The 21,742-nt window shown below is 42.4% G+C and overlaps 1 protein-coding gene across 2 annotated transcripts in view; it reads left to right on the forward strand.

Annotated features, from left to right (window-relative positions):
* MCMBP (minichromosome maintenance complex binding protein) overlaps positions 1–18,601 on the forward strand; it is a 31,482-nt gene extending 12,881 nt beyond the window's left edge. For both annotated transcript variants that reach the window (XM_075935357.1, XM_075935358.1), the window contains exons 9-16: positions 2,206–2,378; positions 4,709–4,832; positions 7,070–7,187; positions 7,929–8,094; positions 15,959–16,092; positions 16,861–17,025; positions 17,600–17,688; positions 18,215–18,601. In XM_075935357.1, coding sequence (XP_075791472.1) covers positions 2,206–2,378; positions 4,709–4,832; positions 7,070–7,187; positions 7,929–8,094; positions 15,959–16,092; positions 16,861–17,025; positions 17,600–17,688; positions 18,215–18,341 — 1,096 coding nt within the window. In that variant the 3' untranslated portion in view covers positions 18,342–18,601. The remainder of the gene's footprint in view (positions 1–2,205; positions 2,379–4,708; positions 4,833–7,069; positions 7,188–7,928; positions 8,095–15,958; positions 16,093–16,860; positions 17,026–17,599; positions 17,689–18,214) is intronic.
* The last annotated feature ends 3,141 nt before the right edge of the window (positions 18,602–21,742 follow it).

Below are 21,742 nucleotides of genomic sequence, written 5' to 3' on the forward strand. Positions count from 1 at the left end.
CTTCATTTGCACTTTTGAAATGTCTAATTTACATCCCTCTGACGACAGAGGGATGTAGGTTAGATGTAGCCTAACTGATGCGATTTGGGAGAAAACTGCCCTAAAAGACATGTTATTTTATGACTGTCCACTTGGAGTCCTTGTTTCTTTCTTTGAATTATATTAGCCACTTTTGAAGAGTAAGATATTTACTCCTGGGGGAATTGTGCACTAAAAAAATTAAAACTGTGCGCACAATATTTTAAAATTCTGCAAAATTCTACACATTATTCATCAAATTGCACAATATAATTATGATTCCATACTAGGCATTTTTAATACAGAACTTTGAGTAATAATTTATTAAATTACAATACAGAAATGAATTTCTGCACCCTTCAGTAGTACCTCTATGGCTTAAGGGAGTCTCATGGGTAAGGGAGGAGCTGAGAGAGAGGGAAGTAATTGCTAGGTGTGAATAGTGAGTGATGTTGGGTGTGGGCAGCAGAATTATAGAATGGGGTTTTGTACCATGGTGGGGGGAAGGCAAGGATTGTTGGAGTTGGGAGCATCACCCGTGTAGATTGTGGCTGACCCGTAGTTTCTCCCACTCATTCCAGCTAAAGGCAGCACTGCTATGGAGCTTTCTGCAGGTGAAGGTGGTTCTGATTTCTCCCTCTTCCCCCTCCCTCCCAGAGCAGCTGTTCTGGGGAGGAGAAAGTCCAGTTGCTCCCCTGCCTGGCCCTGGCTGAAGCAGTCCCAGCAGCATAGGGGAGATCAGATCCACCTCCTCCTGCTGCAGAAAGCTCTGCAGCTGTTCTGCCTTCAGAGTCCAGCTCTGCAGGTAGCAGAAGTGAGAGTGGTAATTCTGCAATTTCCGCTCCCACCCCAACAATAATTTTGTGAACCCCACTCCTCCCGCTCCTTTTTATGTCAGGCCCCTGCAATTATACTGCCATCTGAAAATATTAAATTGACCAGTTTTAAAACCCTCTGGCCATGAAATTGATCAAATGGATTGTGAAGTAGTAGGTTAATAGAGCCTTTCACTTTTGTCTCTGATGCAAATCCAATTCAAGATGGTAGTGACTGAAATTTGTTGCTATTTGATGTCTCTTTATTCCAATGTTTACATTGAAAGACTAAAATAAAAAATTGGAGCTACTTTTGGAACGTCTCAGACTGAAAACTGAATAGTCAGCAGCTCTGAACTGTTTTCTCACCACCTGTTTTCTCAAAGGGTGGTTTTGCCAAGTAAGGTTGAGGCATGCTGATGGGAATTTTTGTTTGCATCTGCACTACATGTTCTGTGGCTGCATAGAAAATTTTGAAGTGTCCAAGACTGATAATCTGGCAGTCTTGTGGAAGTCTGTAGCTACACAAGATAGACTTTACTTGACACAGTTGCTTTATTTTTTCAAATGTTGATATCTACATTAGATACCTGCTGAACAGAAACCTGTTACCATGAAGAATACTTGGCAGGGCTCATTTAAATGATGGAAAGATTTAGGAATTTGCTTCCTTTACAAAACTATTGTCAGTTCATAAGATTTTCATGTACAGTAAAACTCCAATTGTCCAGCATCCAGTGGTCTAGCACTCCTGATAGTCCGGCACCAACTGGAACCTGGAAGTGCTCTGGCCAGCTGGACAATTGGAGCTGCTCTGCCCCCAGCTTTCCCAAGTCCACCGCTGGTCAGTTTCAGCAGCGGTGGACTTGGGGAATCCCTGGAGCAGAGCACCCCAGCTGCTCTACCCCTGGCTTCCCCAAGTCCACTGCTGCTGAAACTGACCAGCGGCTGACTTGGGGAAGCCGGGGGCAGAGCAGCTGGGGTGCTGCTAGGTTGGTTCCGCAGCACCGCCCTCTCCCATGCTGTACAGTTCCCTGCTGACCCCACCCCAGACCTCTCATAGCCCCCCTTCTGGTACTCTGCCATATCTGATAATCCAGCACCCCCTGGGTCCTAAAGGTGCCAGATTATCGAAAGTTTACTGTATTTGGTATTTATGGTCTTTTTATAAATATCTAAGATCTTTCAATTGAGATTTTATAATTCAACACTAATTTATAGTAGTATAAATGTAGACTACAGTAAACTGAAGCAAGGAATGGATGTCACTTGTGTTTGTGTAACATTAGTAGCATAGATTCCAAATTCATTTTGACGAGTGGAATTTGCATAGAGTGTCTTTTAAGCTCAGTTTAATTGTGACATTTACTAGGGAGAACTCCTCACCACTTGATCCTATGGAGTGTATGGACACAGTAGAAGAACAGAGAGTACGTAGTCCTCCTGCCTCGTTAGTTCCCAGAATCCATGTGATTTTGGCACAGAAATTACAGCACATTAATCCATTATTGCCTGCCTGCCTTAATGAAGAAGAGAGTAAAAGCTGTAAGTATCTGAACTGCTAAATGGAACCTTGCTTTATCACAGATTAGTTCACTCTGGACTGCACTGTACTCCTCCCTACTATAAACAAGTAACTGTTTGTTGTCAGGAAAATGCAGCAATGGTAGGTAGGAATGGGGGAGTTGCATTACTTTATACTGAGTTGCCTCAGACATGGTAATAAGTGTTTAATCATCATCAGAGACTTTATTCTGTAAGTCTGAAAACTCAACTTACTAAAACACAAATTGCAAGATGTATTCATTTTCAAATGAGTTGCTGCTTTATTTTTTTTTAAGCTTGTACTTTTTTTTTTGGTTAGCTAAGCAGGCAAATTTGAAGTACTTAAACTATGACCTTGTGAATATAAAATATGCAGTGAATGTCTGTACTCTCAAGGAGCGTGAAAGAAGCTAAGTTTAAAAGAAAATGTATGTGGCTAGTTGCCCATTTGATTGTTCTTAAACATTCACCACAAACTGGCATGTTTCTGTTTTTTCTTATTAGAATTTTTCCTCTCCATCTATGAGTTTCTTGAACTCTGTGTGTGAACTTCCAGGGCTCTTAAAATACTGTTAAGTGGAGACCTATATAGACGTATGTACTACTCATCTCAAGCATTTAGAAAGCCGTAGGTTTTGGAACCCAGTATATAATAAAACTTTCAGTTAAAAATCTGAAAGGGTTTCTAAGAGAATGTTGAGCAGATGATCGTCTATTCAAGTCAGCAGTTATTCAGCAAATTGATTATTAGGATTCAATTCCTTCTCATATTCCTGTTTTAATTTTTAAAAAATCCTGCTTTTGCTATGGTGACTGCTACATTGCTTCCATCTGAGATGAAGGGCATCTCCTTAAACATCATTATTGGGAAATAAATAAGAGTTGTATTATTAATGTTTGAGAATAATCTTAATTTCTAGCCAGAGCTAATTATTTGAACTATATTTTTCTGAACTTTTCTAATTTCATTAACTATATTTTTCTTCTACATACACTACCTTTTCTATTTTATCATTAAAAATCTTGATTTTTTTTTCCATGAAATGAACATGCAAAATAAGTTACTTAACATTGAACACTAAATATTATATCAGAAAAACAGTTTGAGGATTAGAGCAAAGAAAAGTATGAAGCTAAATTTGATGATCCTTTGACTTACCACATTTCAGTTTGTTAGAATATAGCTCCTGTTCTTATTTTCATTATCTTCTCCCCTAGGAGCCTGTGGCAGTGTTGGAGAAGGGTTTTCTTTATGATCATAGTGGCACTCAATTTGTGAACTAGGCTGGAAGAAAAAATGCATAAATCTGCAAGTTACATTTACTAAAATGAGTACATGAATGTAGCAGCAGCATACAGTTATGAATCAGTTTGTCGTGTTAGTAAATGCTGCCTCTCTCAGTATGATCGGCTCAGTATCAGCTTGGGAACCCTTTCAGATTTTTAATTGAAAGTGGTGTTTATGTGTTTGGCTTCAAAACCAAAAATACACATTCTTACTTATATGGTTTCCCGAGAGTTTAAGATGTGTCCATGTGTATGTCTATATAGAACTCAACTTGATAGTAATTTTAAGAGCTATGGTAGCTCATAGGTGGCAGAGGCCAAGGAATAAATGGAGTACATACAGAGTGGAATTCACACACACACACACACCTGAGAATACATACAGAGTGGAATTCACACACACACACACACACCCCGAGATCTACGAATCTCTGCCGCTGCTACATTCACTTACTAATTTTGGTAAATGTCTTGAGATTTGTCTACTGATTTTTCCAGCATTGTTAACATAAGGAAAAGTGGCAAGTGAATTTTTATTTTATAAGACCACTCCTATGATTTTAAAAAAAAAATTCATTAATGTGAACAGATTCATGGTTTAAAACTAAAACATGAGCATTGGCAGCCTTGAGAGTTCTCAGGTCTAGGCTCTGTGGCAGGCCTAGCAGTGCTGGTTTAAGCAGGTTTCACGGGGTCTAGACCACAGGTGGGCATTTTAGTTCTGGTGGGGGGGGGCACTTGATTTTGGAAAGTGGTCAAGGGCCGCACTCTTCCATGGTATTAATAGAGGAGTGCAACATCTGGGATGGAAATTCAGTGCAGAAGGGAGCTTGGTGTAAGGGATGGGGTGCAGGAGGAAGAATAGAGTCTGGGAAGGAGTTTGGGTGAAGGAGGCAGTTGTGAACTAGGGCAGGGAACTGGAGTGCAGGGTTTTGGGATTGTGATCTCAGGCAGGAGATTGGGGTGCCAGAAGGTAAGCCTCATTTCGAGGAGTGTGAAGAGATGCGGGGCATTTCTGACATTTGTCTTTGATTTCTTGTCAGTTGTTTCTAGTTTTATGATGGAACTTTCACCAGTTAGAGCAGAGCTGCTTGGATTCCTCACTCATGCACTCTTAGGAGACAGCCTGGCTGCTGAATACCTTATATTGCATCTCATCTCCACAGTGTAAGTACGTAGATGCCAGCTGAGAATACTTAATATGCTCATTTAAAAAAATATTAACTTACTATTTTTTGCCAGTCTCTAACATTTTCAGTAGAGTTGGTGTAAATATTATTCATATTCCTACAGTGCCCAAAGGGGCTCCAATTGAGGACCCCCTTTTATTTTAGGCACAAGTGCAGAGATGATTGTCCACAGGTCCAAATAGATCTTAAAACAAGGCTAATTTCAAAGCTTAATACCTTTTGAGCATTTGAGTTAACAGATTCCCTCCCACTTCTGTTCTCTGTTCACCATTGTTTTTTTTAATTATGTCCTTGGATTAGAGTAAAATCCTCAAGTGATACATAGTTAACCAATGAGGATGTCCTGTTTCCTATCTAATCTGTGTGTGGGAGCAGGATATGCTATTGCTACATTTCCATTAAGAGTTTAGAGCAGTAGTTCTCAGCCTATTTATCTCTCTGGGCTGCACATGGAGCTCTCTGTACATTGACAAAAGCTTTATGATTTTTTTTTTATATTATAGAGATTTAATTTGTATATTATAGGGATGTAATATTATAGGGATCTATGGTCTTTATATTACTAGGGATGTAAGCAACTAGTCGACTATCCGATAAGCATAAGCTTATTGGATAGTCAACTAGTCCCTTGACTAGTTACTTCCCCTCCTTCCTTGCTGCAGCAAGGAGGGGGAGCTAGAGCCAGTGCTGGGGAGAGCCGACTTAACAGCCAGTTCCCCTCAGCACCATCTCCGAAGGTGGCAGGGGAGTAACGGGGACCAGGCATGAGCTGGGAATCGGCTGATTCCTGATTCCCAGTCCCAGACGCTGCTCCTCAGCTTTTTTAACGTATTAAGAGCCTGCTGGCTCTTAATACATTTAAAAAGCAGAAGTTCAGTGGGGGAGGGGGTGTCTGATTTGGTGTGAGCCAGGACAGCTGATTCCCTGCTTACTCCAGGACCCCTTCTCTCTTCTCCCCCCCCTCTCCCCGCACAGAAGCCTTTTAAATGTATTAAGAGCCTGCTGGCAGGCTCTTAATACATTTAAAAGGCAGAGCCGCAGCGGGGCTAGCTCCTGGGGCTAACCCCACTGTGGCTCACCCCACTGCAGCTCCCCTGCTTATCAACAGAAATTCCATCTACTAGTTGATTAAATTAAATTCAACACCCCTATATATTACCATTCCAATTGATATAGCCCCTTTGATTTCAACACGGGAAATATCTCCCAAGAGCATTTTTGATTGGCAACATATGTCAAAACCTTTATTGTTAAAGTTAATTTACTGTAAGGATGGTGTGACCTATTGCCACCTTCTCTTCCACACTATTGCGGAGCCTGTCTGCAAAGATGGGGAGCCCTGTTCAGTGTGGGGTACCCCTCTAACCCACAGACTGTGTGTAGCACAGAACACCAACAATGTTGTGGGTGTCATACCTGCCCAATGACATAGCCATTTTTCAAATAACTTATTCTACCCTAGTACTCAGTATGAATACATGGTAGGCCAAGCAATCACAGTGGCATAAAGCATGCTTGTGTAAATAGGACATTTTATAGTCTAACTGGATTTCTGTTTTCATTGTTGTTATAGTCAGATTTTACCAATCTGCCCTTTTGTGGCATTCAGCCTCAGTTTTCTGGCCAGGCTTCTCATAGTCTCTACAGACTGCAGTGCCTTCTGAATTGTTTATCTTTTCCAGTTAGGTCACACTCAGTCCTGGTGTGCACGCAGTCCTATATATGAAGCAACCAACTGTAAAATCTTCCCCTTTCTTTTGGGAACGCTGCTCTAGTCATCTTTCTCCCCAATAGCCCGGTTCCTATATATGCACTCTGTCACTTCCAAACTGAAAAAGACTCCGTTTAAACTCCTTATTCCTTTCCTGCCTTGCATGGAAAGTTGTAAACCCCGTTACATTAGTCATAATCTCTCCTAAATCTCTCATGGTTCTGTCACTGATCTTGATGTAAAATTCATTTTCACATGTGCCAGCCATCATCTGTTGACAGTAGCACCCAATATATTCTAGCTTTGTGTAGACACACAGGAAAACAGTTACTGTCCCCAAGAAAGAGAACAAGGATGTGAGAAAAGGGACACTGTATAAGGAAAGTGACCAGGGTGATAGTTCACACAAGCTTGTGGCTCTTTTTATGGTTGTGTTTTGATTATAAATAGGTATTAAATGTTCAGCTGATCTATTTTTTTATTTTTTTATTTTTTTGGTCTAGCTATGCGAGAAGAGATGTGCTTCCTCTGGGAAAATTCACAGTCAATTTGAGTGGCTGTCCAAGAAATAGCATCTTCACAGAGCACATATACCGCATTATCCAGCAGCTTGTTCCAGCAGTAAGAATAACATTAGTATACTTTAATGCAGTGGTCCCCAATGCGGTGCCCACCAGGGCATTTATGTGCGCCCGCCGAGTGAGGGCTGGTGCAAGCCATTCTTGCGCCCCAGGCTCGTGATGCATGCACGGCCCTGCCCCCGGATACCCGGCAGCCCCAAAAGGTTGGGGACCACTGCTTTAATGTCTTTATGATTGTGCAGTGATTTTTGGGTCTAATGTTGTATTTTTCAAACAAAGCTGAAAGTTCAGTTTGAGGCAGATTCCTTCTGCCTGGTTAAAGTTCTAGGCCAACAACTAAAATGTAGATTCAACTTTCATCCTAGAGAGACCTTAGGTTTTTCCCCTTCTTTTCTTCCCTCTCCCCTCTTTCTCCAGCAACCACAAATTTCTAGAAGATATTCTGGTATTTTGCACAGTGAAAACAATAATTTGAACAGGGACCATATTGACTGGTAACTTGCAGTACAGCAGCACATTATTAATGCTATTCCCATAGCTGTATATAATTTTTAAAAATTTAACTTGCCATAAAATTATTTTGCCCTTGAAATTCTGGTTTCCTTTAATAGTTTTGGAACTTCTGATTACATGTGTTCACTCTGTATTCCATTTAATTGTCCAATTTTGTACATAGTACAGAATTCTAAACTTACTGATCCTGTTAAAGTAGGATACTTTTACATACAAAGGCAGGTGGAGACTTGTCTACTTAGCTAACAATTTTCCTTGCACTTCCCAGTCCTATCGTCTGCAAATGACCATAGAAAACATGAATCACTCACGATTTATTCCACACAAGGACTACACAGCTAACCGCCTAGTGAGCGGAGTATTGCAACTGGCCAGTAACACTTCCCTTGTGATAGATGAGACCCTGCTTGAGCAAGGACAGCTGGACACAACAGGTAGGCAACGCATTGTGTTCCTGTCCAGCCTATAGAACTTTGAGCTGATGTATTAAGACATATGGTGATGTTTATGTGGTAATAGTTAAACTTGTTGATACAGATCATTAGGTTATGTGGGGGAAACCACCTTGACCACAGATACCACAACTGGTTCATGTCTCAGACTAGATTTTCAGTCTTAGATCTTTTTATCGAGAGGTGCCTGCTGACTGTTCAGTGAGGTGGTTGCATTTTATTTCTCTTACTACTGCTTTACTATAAACAAACATTTGGATAGTTTTGTTTGATTTAAAGTCGTATATATGCTGTTTCAGGTAGAAATTGGTAGAGCTCCTATAGATGGTAAGAAGTACGTAGGTAATTAGGAATCTTTTTCCCGTTACGTGAGCATTTAAAATATAGGAGAGGGCGCAAATAGTACATACTGTTGTCTGATTTCTTAGTTCACTGGCCTTTGTATTGCAAGAACACCTGACTTTTCTTGCACTCACTAGAAAAGGCCAGGAATTAAATGAAGCTATATCCTAAGTTACTTTATTGCCTCATAAAAGTGGTCTTTCCAGATCTTGGATGAATCATAAGTGGAGCAGTGTGGGGAACTGTATTTCCACCATCTCTATCATACATTTTCAATAGAAGACAGAACAAGCCTTGGCTACATAGCTGACTCTTTTGAGCACTACAACACTTAGCTTTTTTAAAATAAAAAACAAAACCCCTATTACTGTGTAGGAGCAAGAAGTTTTCATTTGTGTATATATGGATTTCCAAAATTCTTCTTGTAAACATTGACTTGTTCTGTGTATCAAAGAAATGGAGGCCTGGAAGGTACTCTGAGCCTTCTAATCCAGTCCTTTGGCATAGGAGTAAGTATTATCTTACTATCCCTGACAGGTGTTTGTCTAACCTGCTCTCAAAAACCTCCAATGATTAAGATTCCACAAGCTCCCCACATAATTTATTCCAGGCTTAACCACCCTGACAGGAAGTAAAGATGTTAAATTTTGATTAATCAGCTAATGACTAGTCAATAAGGGGGGCGCTTGCTATCCCACTGCACACGGGTTCTCCTCTGTGCCTCTACGTTTGAAATGTACAATAGCCTCAGGCGGCTCTTGAACATTCCAAAAGGAGAGGTGCAGCAGTGGGACCAGTGTGAGTGGGACTGTTTCAATCCCTGCTTGCGCTATTTCCCCGCTGCTCCCTGCCGGTATGTCTAGACTGCATCCCTCTGTCTGCAGAGGGATGCAGATTAGACAGGTCAACATTGCAAATGAGGCAGGGATTTAAATATCCTGTGCCTAATTTGCATAAAAATGGCCACCACGTTTTGCTAACTCAGCACTTCGTTGGCAAAAAGCAGCAGTCTAGAGGGGGATTGTTGTACCAAATAAAAGCAAGCAGGATCTTATGAGGGGGATAAGGCAAAAAGCCACATTTATTGTAAAGATAATAATAAAAAAATAAAGAGAAGATAGAAGCAAACAACGTTGTTTAACTACTTAACCCATATACATATAAACACTCATTCATCCATTCATTCAGGTTCTGTGTATTTGTTATAGTTACCAGCCTGGAAGTTGCTTGTGACAGAATACTGGCCAGGTACTCTGTACACAAGTGATGGTAGTGGGGAGCGAAGTCCTGATCAGATGCGCATCTGAAGCTCCTGGTAGGCTGGCAGCAGAACCTTGGACTCTGATTCCATAGTTTTTTAGTCCAGTTCTTATAGGAATTTCTTCCCATGCCAGTCTATGGAAATTGCTGCATCATGCTGATGTCTCCAGGGTGGCTGCCAGGTGCTCATCAGTGATCTCATCGGGTGGATCTCCAGTACTTGGTTTTCTCCACTTGACACCTTTTGGTTGCACTGGCACCTGACGCCTTCTTCAGCCCTTTGTTGCTGTATTCTCAGGCTGGCACCTCTCAGAACCATTCATTCATCGTCCAAGCACACTCTCTCTCTTACATACATTCCCTAATTAATGTTTCCCATACAGTATTTTGTATAATAATAAAAGTTGTAGTTACAAAAGTTTCTGGGTGGTATTGCTTAAAACATTCTCTGAGTGCTGAGTAAAGTTACAATGTTTTAAAGAGAAGGGTGTCAATTATGTAACAATGCCCTTAGTCAATTACAGGGCTTGGCTACCATAGTGTTAGTGGCTTGACAATGCATTGTTACAATGTATCTCTGCAATGTCAATTTCAAGCAGCCCCTTGCACAAGCTTGAGCATGCCCTGGGACACAGAGGGGGGGCTGTTTCTGGCTACATAGGATTATATTCTTAACAGTTCTAAGTCACATGACCTAATACATTATATTCTAAAGGGGCAATAATAATAGTAAATCTAAACATTTAACAATCTTAACAAATAATAATAAGAAGAATTAATAATAAATCTAAACACTTTAAGTTGTGGGGAACAAATTATGAGGAGTCACTTCCATTTGGGGGAATCATTTTCAATACATTGATATGTTATCCCTACAGGATCTGTCAGTTGGGGCCTGCAAGGAGGTTTACGGGATCTGTCGAAAAAGGCTTGCTTTCTTGACAGATACCCCTCTAGACTGCTTCTTGTTGCTGATAAAGTGCTGAGTCGGCAAAATGTGGTGGCCATTTTTATGCAAATTAGGCACCGGATATTTAAATCCCTGCCTCATTTGCAATGTTGACCTGCCTAATCTGCATCCCTCTGCTGACAGAGGGATGCAGTCTAGACATACCCTGCCTCCCCTGCTCCCTGGGGAGATGGTGCTGGGGGTGGGAACTGGTTTTTAAGCTGGCTTCCCCCAGCACTGGCTTGTGGTCCCCCCCCTGCTGCCTTTCTCTGATAGAGGCAGCAAGTGTGGGGGGAAGCGACCAGTCGAGTTCCTACCAAACTACCCAATCAACTAGTTCCTTCCATCCCTAACAGGAAGTCTATTCTAATCTCTAACTTAAATCTCTCTTAAATTGCATTAAGTCCCTTACTACTTGTCCTGTTCTATATACAGGCAGTCCCCGAGTTACGCGGATCCAACTTATGTCAGATCCGCAGTTACGAACGGGGCCCTCCTCTCCCTGGTCTCCAGCAGACCAGCGAGAGGAAGCAAAGCGGCGGAACACGCGGGCAGCGGACATGGCTGTCCGCTGCCCGCGTGCTCCGCGGCTTTGCTCTGCTTTGCCCCCCGTCTCCCTGGTCTGCAGGGGGACGGGGGGCAAAGCAGAGCAAAGCCACGGAGCACGCGGCCAGCTGACAGCTGACCGCGTGCTCCGCAGCTTTGCTCTGCTTTGCTCCCCGTCCCCCTGGCCTGCAGACCAGGGGGACGGGGAGCAAAGCAGAGCAAAGCCACGGAGCCCGAGGGCAGCAGGACAGCCACGGCACGTCTGGGCTGTCCCGCTGCCCCCGTGGTACAGCAGCAGGGGCGCTGCCGGTTGGTCCCGTAGCGCCGCTCTGGGCGCCAATGGACCAACCCGGCAGCACCCCAGCTGCTCTGCCCCAGGCATCCTGATTCAGCCACTGCTGGTCAGTTTCAGCAGCGGCTGAATCAGGACGCCTGGGGCAGAGCAGCTTGGGTGCTGCTGGGTTGGTCCAGTAGTGCCGAGGAGTGGCGGCGCTACTGGACCAACCCAGCAGCACCCCAGCTGCTCTGCCCCAGGCGTCCCCAAGTCAGCCGCTGCTGAAACTGACCAGTGGCTGACTACAGGAAGCCCCTGCCCCGGGCTTCCTGGAATCAGCCGCTGATCAGTTTCAGCAGCAGCTGACTTGGGGACGCCTGGGGTTCTTAAGTTGAATCTGTATGTAAGTCAGAACTGGCGTCCAGATTCAGCCGCTGTTGAAACTGATCAGTTTCAGCAGCGGCTGAATCTGGACGCCAGTTCCGACTTACATACAGATTCAACTTAAGAACAAACCTACAGTCCCTATCTTGTACGTAACCTGGGGACTGCCTGTAGAACAATGTATCATGCTCCCCTTCAATCTTCTCTTCTCAAGATTAAACAACCCAGTTTTTTCAATCTTTCCTCCTAGGTCATGTTTTCTTGGCTTTTAATCCTTTTTGTTGCTCTCCTCTGGACTTTTTCCACATCTTTCCTGAACTGTGGTACCCACAGCTGGACACAGTATTCCAGTTGAGGCCTTATTAGTGTTGAGTAGAGTGGAAGAATTATTTATCTTGCTTGTAGTCCTACATATGCAGCAATGAATCATAACCTACAAAAAGAGGGATGATTAAGGTGAGCTTTGAAGAAAAGATATTTGATAGCTGGGAGACAGGCAGGTAGCTGGGACATACTATTGGGGTGTTATTCACTTTTCTCTCCTTCCCATCCCCATCTTTCAAGTTCAGGTAGGGAACATCAGATTGGGCACAAGGTCAGATAAGAGACCAAAAGCAATGTGTCTGTAAAAGCAAGCGGGTGCAGTTTTGATTTGGAATACAGATGAATAGTAAGTAAAGGTGAATGTGTTAAAAGAAGCACTCTAATCAACTGTACCTTATCTTTCCTGGAGCTTGTGACATCAAGAACAGTCCTGATTCATGATCTTAAGTAGCACCATTAAGATATGTTTCTAGTGCATGGGTCCCCAAACTGGGGGTCGTGAAGAAATTCCAGGGGGAGGGTGCGAGGTGATAAGTTTTGCTGCTATTGGGAAGGGGGATGTGAGGGTTCTTCAAAAATCAAAAAGGAGGGCGTGATGCCAGAAAGTTTGGGAACCACTTGTCTAGTGAGTCCGTAGCTGTTGATCACTTGTCATCATCTTTACAAGCGTTAACAGTGGAATAATAGGGAACTTTAAGTATTAATCTGCATATTTTGAACAGACGAGACCGACAGAATATAGACCATTTTAAATGTCTGTTTTTCTAACTGAAGTAACCAAGTTTAGATTTCAAGTTGATAACGGTTAAGAACTAAGGTAATGAGGAGGGAAACAGTGCCAAAAGAAAGAAATGTAGCACAATTTGCCATCCTTTTAAAGAATAGTTAATGACTGCTGGACTATAAGATGCAAAGCATTTGGCACAGATGTTATTGTTCAGTGAAATCTGATTTATCAGCTGGATTTCACTATTTCAACAATCTAAATTAAAAGTTTCAATTTTTGGTCTTTTCTGGTTTGTATTTTTAAGCATCTTACTAAATTTTTAAAATAAAAGGGTTTGATTTCAATCAAAACTAGCAATAATTTGAGAACTAATGATGGTAAACAGAAGAGAGGAACTGATTAATTTTTCTGCTGTTCCTCCTTTGAGTTGGCCAATCTAATGCACCTTTTATGCAATGAGGCATTCTTCTCCATTTGCATTTTAGAAGGTGATTTGATCTCTTATCCAAAAGTAAAGTACCAGTGTATTAGTCTAAAAGTAATGTGCAAAGAAATGGAGGGAAGCAATGTAGAGAATTTGTTCAAAGCTGGTTTGCCAGCTGTGCACAGTGAAGTACTGTTTTTACATAGAATGGGAGCAGTGGGAGGGTGGGGGGGGGGGGGGGGGCAAACACAATAGAAGTTATCCCTCATCTACAAAAGGACCTGAACCCAGAACAAGATCCTTTTTTAGTGTGAGCGAATAGTTGTACCCGTGCCCATTCGTTCTTGGTGAGTTGTGGTAATGTGTTGGATGTTGTATCAGTTCGCTAGGATCTCAAACCACCTAGGGATGTTAAATATAGGTTAATTAACTAGTCAATGGATTTTTCCATTGATTGGTCAATATGTGGGGGAGCTGCATCAGGGTTAGCTGCTGGTGCCCATCAGCTCTTAATACATTTAAAAAGCTAGTGTGCAGTGGGGTGGATACAGTGTAAGCCAGGAATCAGCTGGCCTGGCTCGCGCTGGGTCCCCACCACCACCACCGCACTTCTGATTTTTAAATCTATTAAGAGCCAACAGGCTCTTAATACATTTAAAAAGCAGAGTCTGGTACTGGGCACAAGCCAGGAATCAGCTGATTCCTGGCTTGTGCCTGGTCACCACTACTTCCCTACCCCTTGTGGAGACAGTGCTGAGGGGTACTGGCTCGTGCTCTCCCCTCTCCTCTCTGCCCCCCGCCCCCTCAGGCAGCAAAGGACTAGTCGACTAGTTGCTTACATCCCTAAAACCACCATTTTTCATATAAGCCATTAGATCTGTGTTACCATGTGTAGTGCAATGTGGTATTTGACAATCTTTAATGTTCTGTTTACTAGAGACCTTCAGGTGTAAAATCTAAACAGTGACAATAAAAAGTCTCTCAAACTCATCGCCAGACCACCAAGCTATGTGGCCTTTAAGACTTTACCAAGGCATAGTGACACCATACTAGGCTTCTGTGATGGACTTCTTCATTTTAGAGAGTGGTTTGTAATAGAGTAACATTTGGCAAAACAGTGATTATTCTGCTGTTACAAATGCTGTTTCAAAGTAACACTATCACAATCTAGCTTGCTGCAGCTATGCAGCCAGTTGTAGAGAACAGATTGTGGTTTATGAATGTTGTATGGAAATATTTGTTAAATTTCACTCACCAGCCCAGCTGTTGAGGGCCAGTGCAGTGCATTACTATGCATATAATCAGGATCTGGGTCCCAAATATTGCTGGGTTATCCTTGAGGCTATAGGGTATGTCACTCCCAGCAATCTCTGCATTTCCTTCCATGCTAAAAGGTTTCTCCTGCCTGGCTAATGTCACAAAGGGTGGAAAAAACTAACTTTCTAAACTTGCTGGAGAAGGTAGCCTCGGCAAAGGGCCTTTTGAAGCTAGGAAAAATGGGCATCTTCCTCAGCCAGTTCATTGAATTAAAATGTCAGCTTTGAGTCCAGTATCTGATTGCTAGTTGGGCTACAAACAGAAGCTTTGTGCCTTTGCTAGTGGTGCTGGATAAAGACTCCTGATCTTGTGTAGTCTTGGGATATGACTTGAAATATTTGCATGTGTGATTTGTTTGTCTGGGGGAAGGGCAGGTTGATACAGAAGAGTTAAGGTTCTGAGCCTTTTATTATAGTATGAAGAGCCAGTTGAGCCAGTGCTATCTGTGGTCCCTAGACTTTATAGCAGGGATGGCCAAAATTACTGACCCTCCAAGCCACATACGACTGTCTTCACAAGTTCAAGAGCCACAGTACACCTGCCAAGGTTCAGGGCTTCAGGCTCAGGAGCTCAGCTCTGCTCCCACTTAAGTCCCGGCAGATTCCTCCCATGGGGCTGAAGTCCCAGGTCCCCCGTCCCTGCTGACACAGAGGCTGGAATTAGAGGTGTGGGAGAGTGCTGCCATACCGCCCCACTTGACGTGGTTTCCATTGTATACAGGGTTTATAGTCTGGTTCAATGGTTCTCAGCACCCTCACTTGAAAAAAAACTGTTCCAATACCTCCGGCTGCTGGCAGAAATCCCAAACTCCTCCTAACAGTCTAGTAGGTGGAGAATGGGGCCATCAAAAACTACACTTTAACTGTAAAAGAGCTATGTAGGGTTTATGAGCCACAGTTTGACCACTACTGCTTCATAGCCATAAATGTCAGTCAGTCAACATTAAGTGCATTTCTGAAATATCCAGAATGCACAATGGTGCAATTTGGAATAAAGCATTAGCCCTATTAATTTGGGATGGCCTAAATTACTCACTTGCCCATATAACCACAGTGTACTCCCTCTAGTGAATTTTCTGCATAAATATTTCCCATAAATGACATGATTATTAGACCAGGTCATCTCTTATGCCTGAAATCCTTCAGAGGCTCTTGATTTTGTTAGCACCTCTGAGTTTAAGTAACAAACCTGTTTCCATTATGACCAAGTTACAGGTTCTGCCAACTGCTAATTAAACCCTGAATGAAAAGTCAGTTTCTACTCTGGTGATTATTTGCATCTGTTTCCTTGCTTTTCTAGGTGTACATAATGTGACAGCACTGGGTAACCTGATAACTTGGCAGAAGGTGGATTATGACTTCAGTTACCACCAGATGGAATTCCCATGCAACATTAATGTACTTATCACGTCAGAGGGTCGCTCACTCCTACCGGTATGGCAAGATCTTCTTGAACTGGGGGATAATTACAGTTGATAGCTACTTAATGAAAACAGGGCATTGCAATCCCAAAAGTGAGGGATGTCAGGCAAATGATCCTGTTGCACTGAACTGTGTGGGCAGGCAATGACACAGATTCCAGTGTTCCAGCCAATGCATCTAGAATACCTGTATTCGGTGACAGTGGGTTGAAAAAGGAACTGTCCGGTGACAGGTACAACAAAATTTCTCTGTCTTAGGGGTGCCTGCTGTATATTTGGCTGCAAGAGGCTGAAAAATTAGAGTGTAGGCATAGCATTGGTAATGAAAGCAGATTGTCGATGCAGATTTAGTGTGTAGAAATCTCATTCCCATGCAATAACAGGCCTTTCCTGGCTGTAGTGAAGAAAGAACCATCTCAAATTCATACCGAAAAAACTATGAATGGCTTGTATTTATGTATGAGTAAGCACTGTTGTACTGACGACCTCCTTCCTACTTTATATACTGAGCCTTTCCTCTCTTAAAATTGTGATAGATGTCTGTTCAAAGAGAAAGTGTTCTCTTCCAAAGCAGGAAGATGAACAGTGAGATGTCAGACTGGGAGTTCTTCAGGAAAGAGCTTTTCATTTGCTATGCTTGGTATTAAATTGATTTTATCTGATCTTCATTGATAATGTGTGCGACACTAACTTCCACCATTGTATTGAAATCATAATTATCCTACTGCAACAGGCCAGCTGTGCGTGGGGATAGGGATGATGTGCAATTCTTGTTTTTCAGTCAGACTGCCAGGTCCATTTACAGCCACAAATAATTCCACCAAACATGGAGGAGTATATGAACAGCCTTCTCACAGCAGTGCTGCCATCCATGCTCAACAAATTCCGCATCTATTTAAGCCTGCTGCGGCTGATGGATTACAGCATCTCTGATGAAGTTACCAAGGTATGGAAGGCTTCACTTACACCTACTATATAAAACGTTGATTTCTACTAGGGAGAAGTAATTCTGTGGCACTTGGAACAGTGGACTATCAGTAATTGTACTTAACTCTGTGTAGTATTGGACTCTACTGAGAGCGCTCGGAGGTGGTTTTTTGGGTGGGCTTGGACTCTTCTGAGCGCTCTGGGAGGTGTTTTTTTGGGTGGGTTTCTGTTGTGAAGGTTTGCTGCTGCTTAAAGCACTTCAGCAAAAGGCACAAAGACTATGGTTTATAAAGTAGATAATAGTGAAAGCTTTAAATCCTTTGAAAGATCAGAGTCTTGAATCTAAGACACCTTCTGAAGTAGAAAGTAACTATTTTATTGCCTTTCAGTCAGAAATACTCACTTCCCTGGAAACAGGACTCAACCTAGCCTCCCTGCCTGAAGTTGTATGAGTCTTGTAGGAATTTTATAATTTCAGGGCAACATGAAATACTATTCTTGTAGCCCTATCACAGTGGCTTTTTTCAAGTTCCTCATTTATTGCAATATGTTGTGTTCACTGCAAGAAGCACCAATGTATTGTTTTAATGTAGGCCGTAGAAGAAGACTTCGTAGAAATGCGTAAGAATGACCCTGAGAGCATAACAGCGGATGACCTTCACAGAACTCTGCTTGTAGCAAGGTGAGCAGCCTTCAAACTAGTGAACCTGCTTTTTCAATAGTGACAGCTGGATATAACTTCCTCCCACTGACACACTTTCAGTGTGGAAGTAAAGAAAAGTGCACAAGCAGGAAGAATAGGGCTAAGTTAAGGTCATTCCCATAGATATGCTGATTAACTGCTAGTTGTAGAACCAAGACTATTTCGTGACCACTGCAGTGAGAGACTGTGTCCTCCACTCCACTGTCAGACTTCTGCTTGCTTACCCCTGGGAGCCTTTGCTTCTTGAGTATTCTAGCCTACCCCTAGGACCTCACTGGAAGGTTGAAGTGAGAATGTGGGAGGCTTTGCTGCCAGTCACAGCAATTAAATGCCATTTCCTAATTTTAGTTTACTGCTGGAATTGTTAGATGTTGTCAATTGATGACTGACAGCTGCTTGACAGTCCTGTAACTTCCTTTGATAGTAGGGCTATTTCCTTTTGAGCTTTGCAATGAAAGAGAAGGTAGCTCTGATTTCTGATTAACTTCTGCTTTTGCCCATTCAGGTTTCTCTCTCTCAGTGCTGGGCAGACAACACTGTCAAGGGAGCGGTGGCTAAGAGCAAAACAGCTGGAAGCCTTATGTAAAGCCAGGCTCCAGCAACAGAAATGTGTCAACGGAAATGAACTTTAATTCCCTCCTACTACTATGCTTACTTGTGACTATGAACATGAAAGGTTTGTCTAAGTGAAGCCAGCACTAAGAATAGGATACTGTTTATACCAGTTTCTTGTAGATAACTTATACCAAAAAAATTATGGACACTTACCCTTGAAACCGGAACCCATTTAGTCTTTATGCTGAAACTCACTGATTTTATGAAATTTTGGAACTTGTTTTGTAATGAGAATTAACAATGAGCAAATTGTTTGATATTAAAAGTTTAATACTGACATTGTGTAAGTGCACTTAATTGTGAAGTCAAGTGTGGGCACAGGTTCCAGAGCCACAGGAGAAACTCTACATTAGGAAAGGTCAACTCAACTGCCTTACTGATATAGGTTGCAGCTCTTTGCGTAAAAGTCTTAAACTGCTGGCTGTCTCTCAGGCATTTGCTCTTGCAACACAGCAGCTGTATTTAAATCCTGTGACAAGGGTTTTTTGTGAGGGAAGTGGACTTACATGTGGGGGGAAGGAAAACCTGTTTAACTACCACAATTGCTTCCTGAAGTAATAGGCTCACTTGATAATCTCTTCAAAACATCTTCCAAAGAGTAAAAACACCACCTGGGCTGTCTCTACATTGGCAAGATTTAGCTCAAAAGCAGGTGCTTTTGCGCAAAATCTTGCCACCTGTCTACACTGGCCATGAGTATTTGCGCAAGAACACTGACCTTCTACTGTATGAAATCAAGGCTTCTTGCACAAATACGCTGATGCTCCCGCTCGGGGGCTAAAATGGCCAGCAAAGCTTTCTTGTGCAAGAGAGCATCTACACTGGCATGGATGCTTTTGCACAAAAGCACATGCCAGTATAGATGTTCTTTTACTCAAATACTCTAAATGCAAAAACTCTTGCATTTAGAGTATCTGCACTAAATCTTGCCAGTCTAGACGTAACCCTTATGTTTCAACAACTTCCTGACATAGGTGCAAAGTGTAAAAAAGGCAGAATGCAGCAATGAATAAGCCATATGCCATCTTCAGCAGCAGAAAAGGCAAAGGGTATTACTTTCTGATCAAACAAAGCCAAAATTCCTTAGTCCCTCTAGGCCCAGTAGTAATTTTTGATTTTTGCAAATGGCATTTCCAATGCATAACATCAAGACAGTGGTAGAAGTTGCACTTTTTATTCTTGTACAACCAATCCAGTAGTTTAAGAAACTGCTGTAGCTTCTTCACAACCTCTCATTGATAGTTACAAAATGAAGTCTATCTTGTAAGTTCACCTGGCAATTGACATCCCCTTGTGGCACTTTGAGAAAGATTAAATGGGGATCAATTAAACTTGTAAGCACTACTCAGCCATGAGTGAGGGCTAAATTTTATGTAGTTAAAGAGCTGTGGCCGTTATTGACCACCATGCATATGCTGTATCAGCCATTTACTTTTGAATATAAAAGTGACAGCTTATTCTAGTGCTATTACTAGTGTATATACACATAACTTTATACCTAACTTATAACTGTCCTAAAGGGTAGATACTATAATGATGTAAATACACTTTGTGGAAAAGAATGAGATCACTTGACTTTACTGCAGGTTCCTGTAAGTGGGTAGGAAAGACAGGATACACATAGAGCCTATTGTGTATTTCACCTACATAACCCTGAATATGAATTTTCACTCATTGCACTCTCAAGAGTGACTCCTAGCCCACCCATCTTTATTGTTGATCTAATTTAAAATTAAGGTGACAGACATCTTTCCTTAAAGCACTAAGTGTCTGTATTCGCTTCCACTACCTCCCCCAGCAGTGTTCATAGTGAGAGGTCATTGTCACCCAGCTGGAAAAATGTTGAGTGTGTGTGTGTGGGGGGGAACCTTTGAGTCAGGGGCTACTGCCCCCTAGGCAAGCAGATTGTATGCTCCATCCCTCATAGTGGGGGGGGGGGGGGTCTGGAGTGCCAGCAGAGGCTGCCCAAATGCTGGGGAGTAGGGGAAGGCTTGAGCCTTAGGCGACTGGATCTAGGCAAGCCAAGGGGCACAGGTTCCCTACCTCTCCTGTAGAGAGATGCAATGAATGGTTCAGTTGTTGAAGGCATGTGGTCAAAGCACATCCATCTATAAAGAGCTGCTAATCCTCCTTAGCTGGGACAAATAAGAGTTTCAATTGCAGGCCCAGCCTTTTAAGTTTAGATAATCCATGGAGTTTGCAGAGCAATGATGCAACCTGCATCCAGTTAAAGGTCACTGTTGAACAGAAACCAGTTTAACATGCAGCAGCTATTCAAGGACAGTCTACATAGGCTAAGCTCTCAGTCTGTACATTTAAAGATACAGGCAGTCCCCGAGTTACGCGGATCCGACTTACATTGGATCCGCAGTTAGGAACAGGGCCCTCCCTCTCCCTGGTCTCCAGCAGACCAGGGAGAGGAAGCAAAGCCATGGAGCACAAGGGCAGCGGACAGCCCAGACACGCCCGTGTGTTCCGCCACTTTGCTCCCCGTCCCCGTGGTCTGCAGACCAGGGGGACGGGGAGCAAAGCAGAGCAAAGCCGCGGAGCCTGGGGTTCTTAAGTTGAATCTGTATGTAAGTCGGAACTGGCGTCCAGATTCAGCCGCTGTTGAAACTGATCAGTTTCAGCAGCGGCTGAATCTGGACGCCAGTTCCGACTTACATACAGATTCAACTTAAGAACAAACCTACAGTCCCTATCTTGTACGTAACCCGGAGACTGCCTGTATATAGCAATACATCATCAGTATGAGCTTTTCATGAGTCAACCATGGCACAAGGTAGAATTTACTCAAGCCAACTCTTGAAGCAGAGAGATGCTATTCAGAGTAAATATGCAACAAGCTTTTCTGAAACACAGTATTAGGTAAATGGTAACAAGGCCCTTTTTCTTGAGGGGGGAAAAGCTTCTTCTACATTTTCTTTCACTATTACTATTTTCAGTCTCTATTCAGCTATTAATGATTTCTAAGAAACTTGCTATTGTAGAAATACCATTTGCTCAGTTATTCTGGATACTCAATTCTTGGGAAAAAACCCAGCATCCACCTGCACTCCCTTTTTATGCTTATACTGCCATGTGTTATACTTCTGAGAAAAAAAATATTATTTCTGGGGCTAATTAAATAAGTTGTGATAATGGTAGTTCTGATGCTTTTGCCAGTCTAATGAAAAATATTTTAGATAAGGTTTGTTCAAAATTTTGCAGACCTGAGGAGGGAAAAATAACTAACTTGACAAAAGTTTTCCTGACAACACAAAGTGAGGTCATATTTATTCTACTGGTCTAATACATAGATTCACTCCAGTCTTCACAAAAAGGCTTAAAACAATCAGTTTGGTTAGGGATAGCTCAGAAACTTCTCCACACTACATATATATGTACCATGTAGTCAGACAACCTTCTTGAATTCTCT

The sequence above is a fragment of the Pelodiscus sinensis genome, chromosome 8 (genome assembly GCF_049634645.1).
Source record: "Pelodiscus sinensis isolate JC-2024 chromosome 8, ASM4963464v1, whole genome shotgun sequence".
In the NCBI taxonomy this organism is placed as follows: Eukaryota; Metazoa; Chordata; order Testudines; family Trionychidae; genus Pelodiscus; species Pelodiscus sinensis.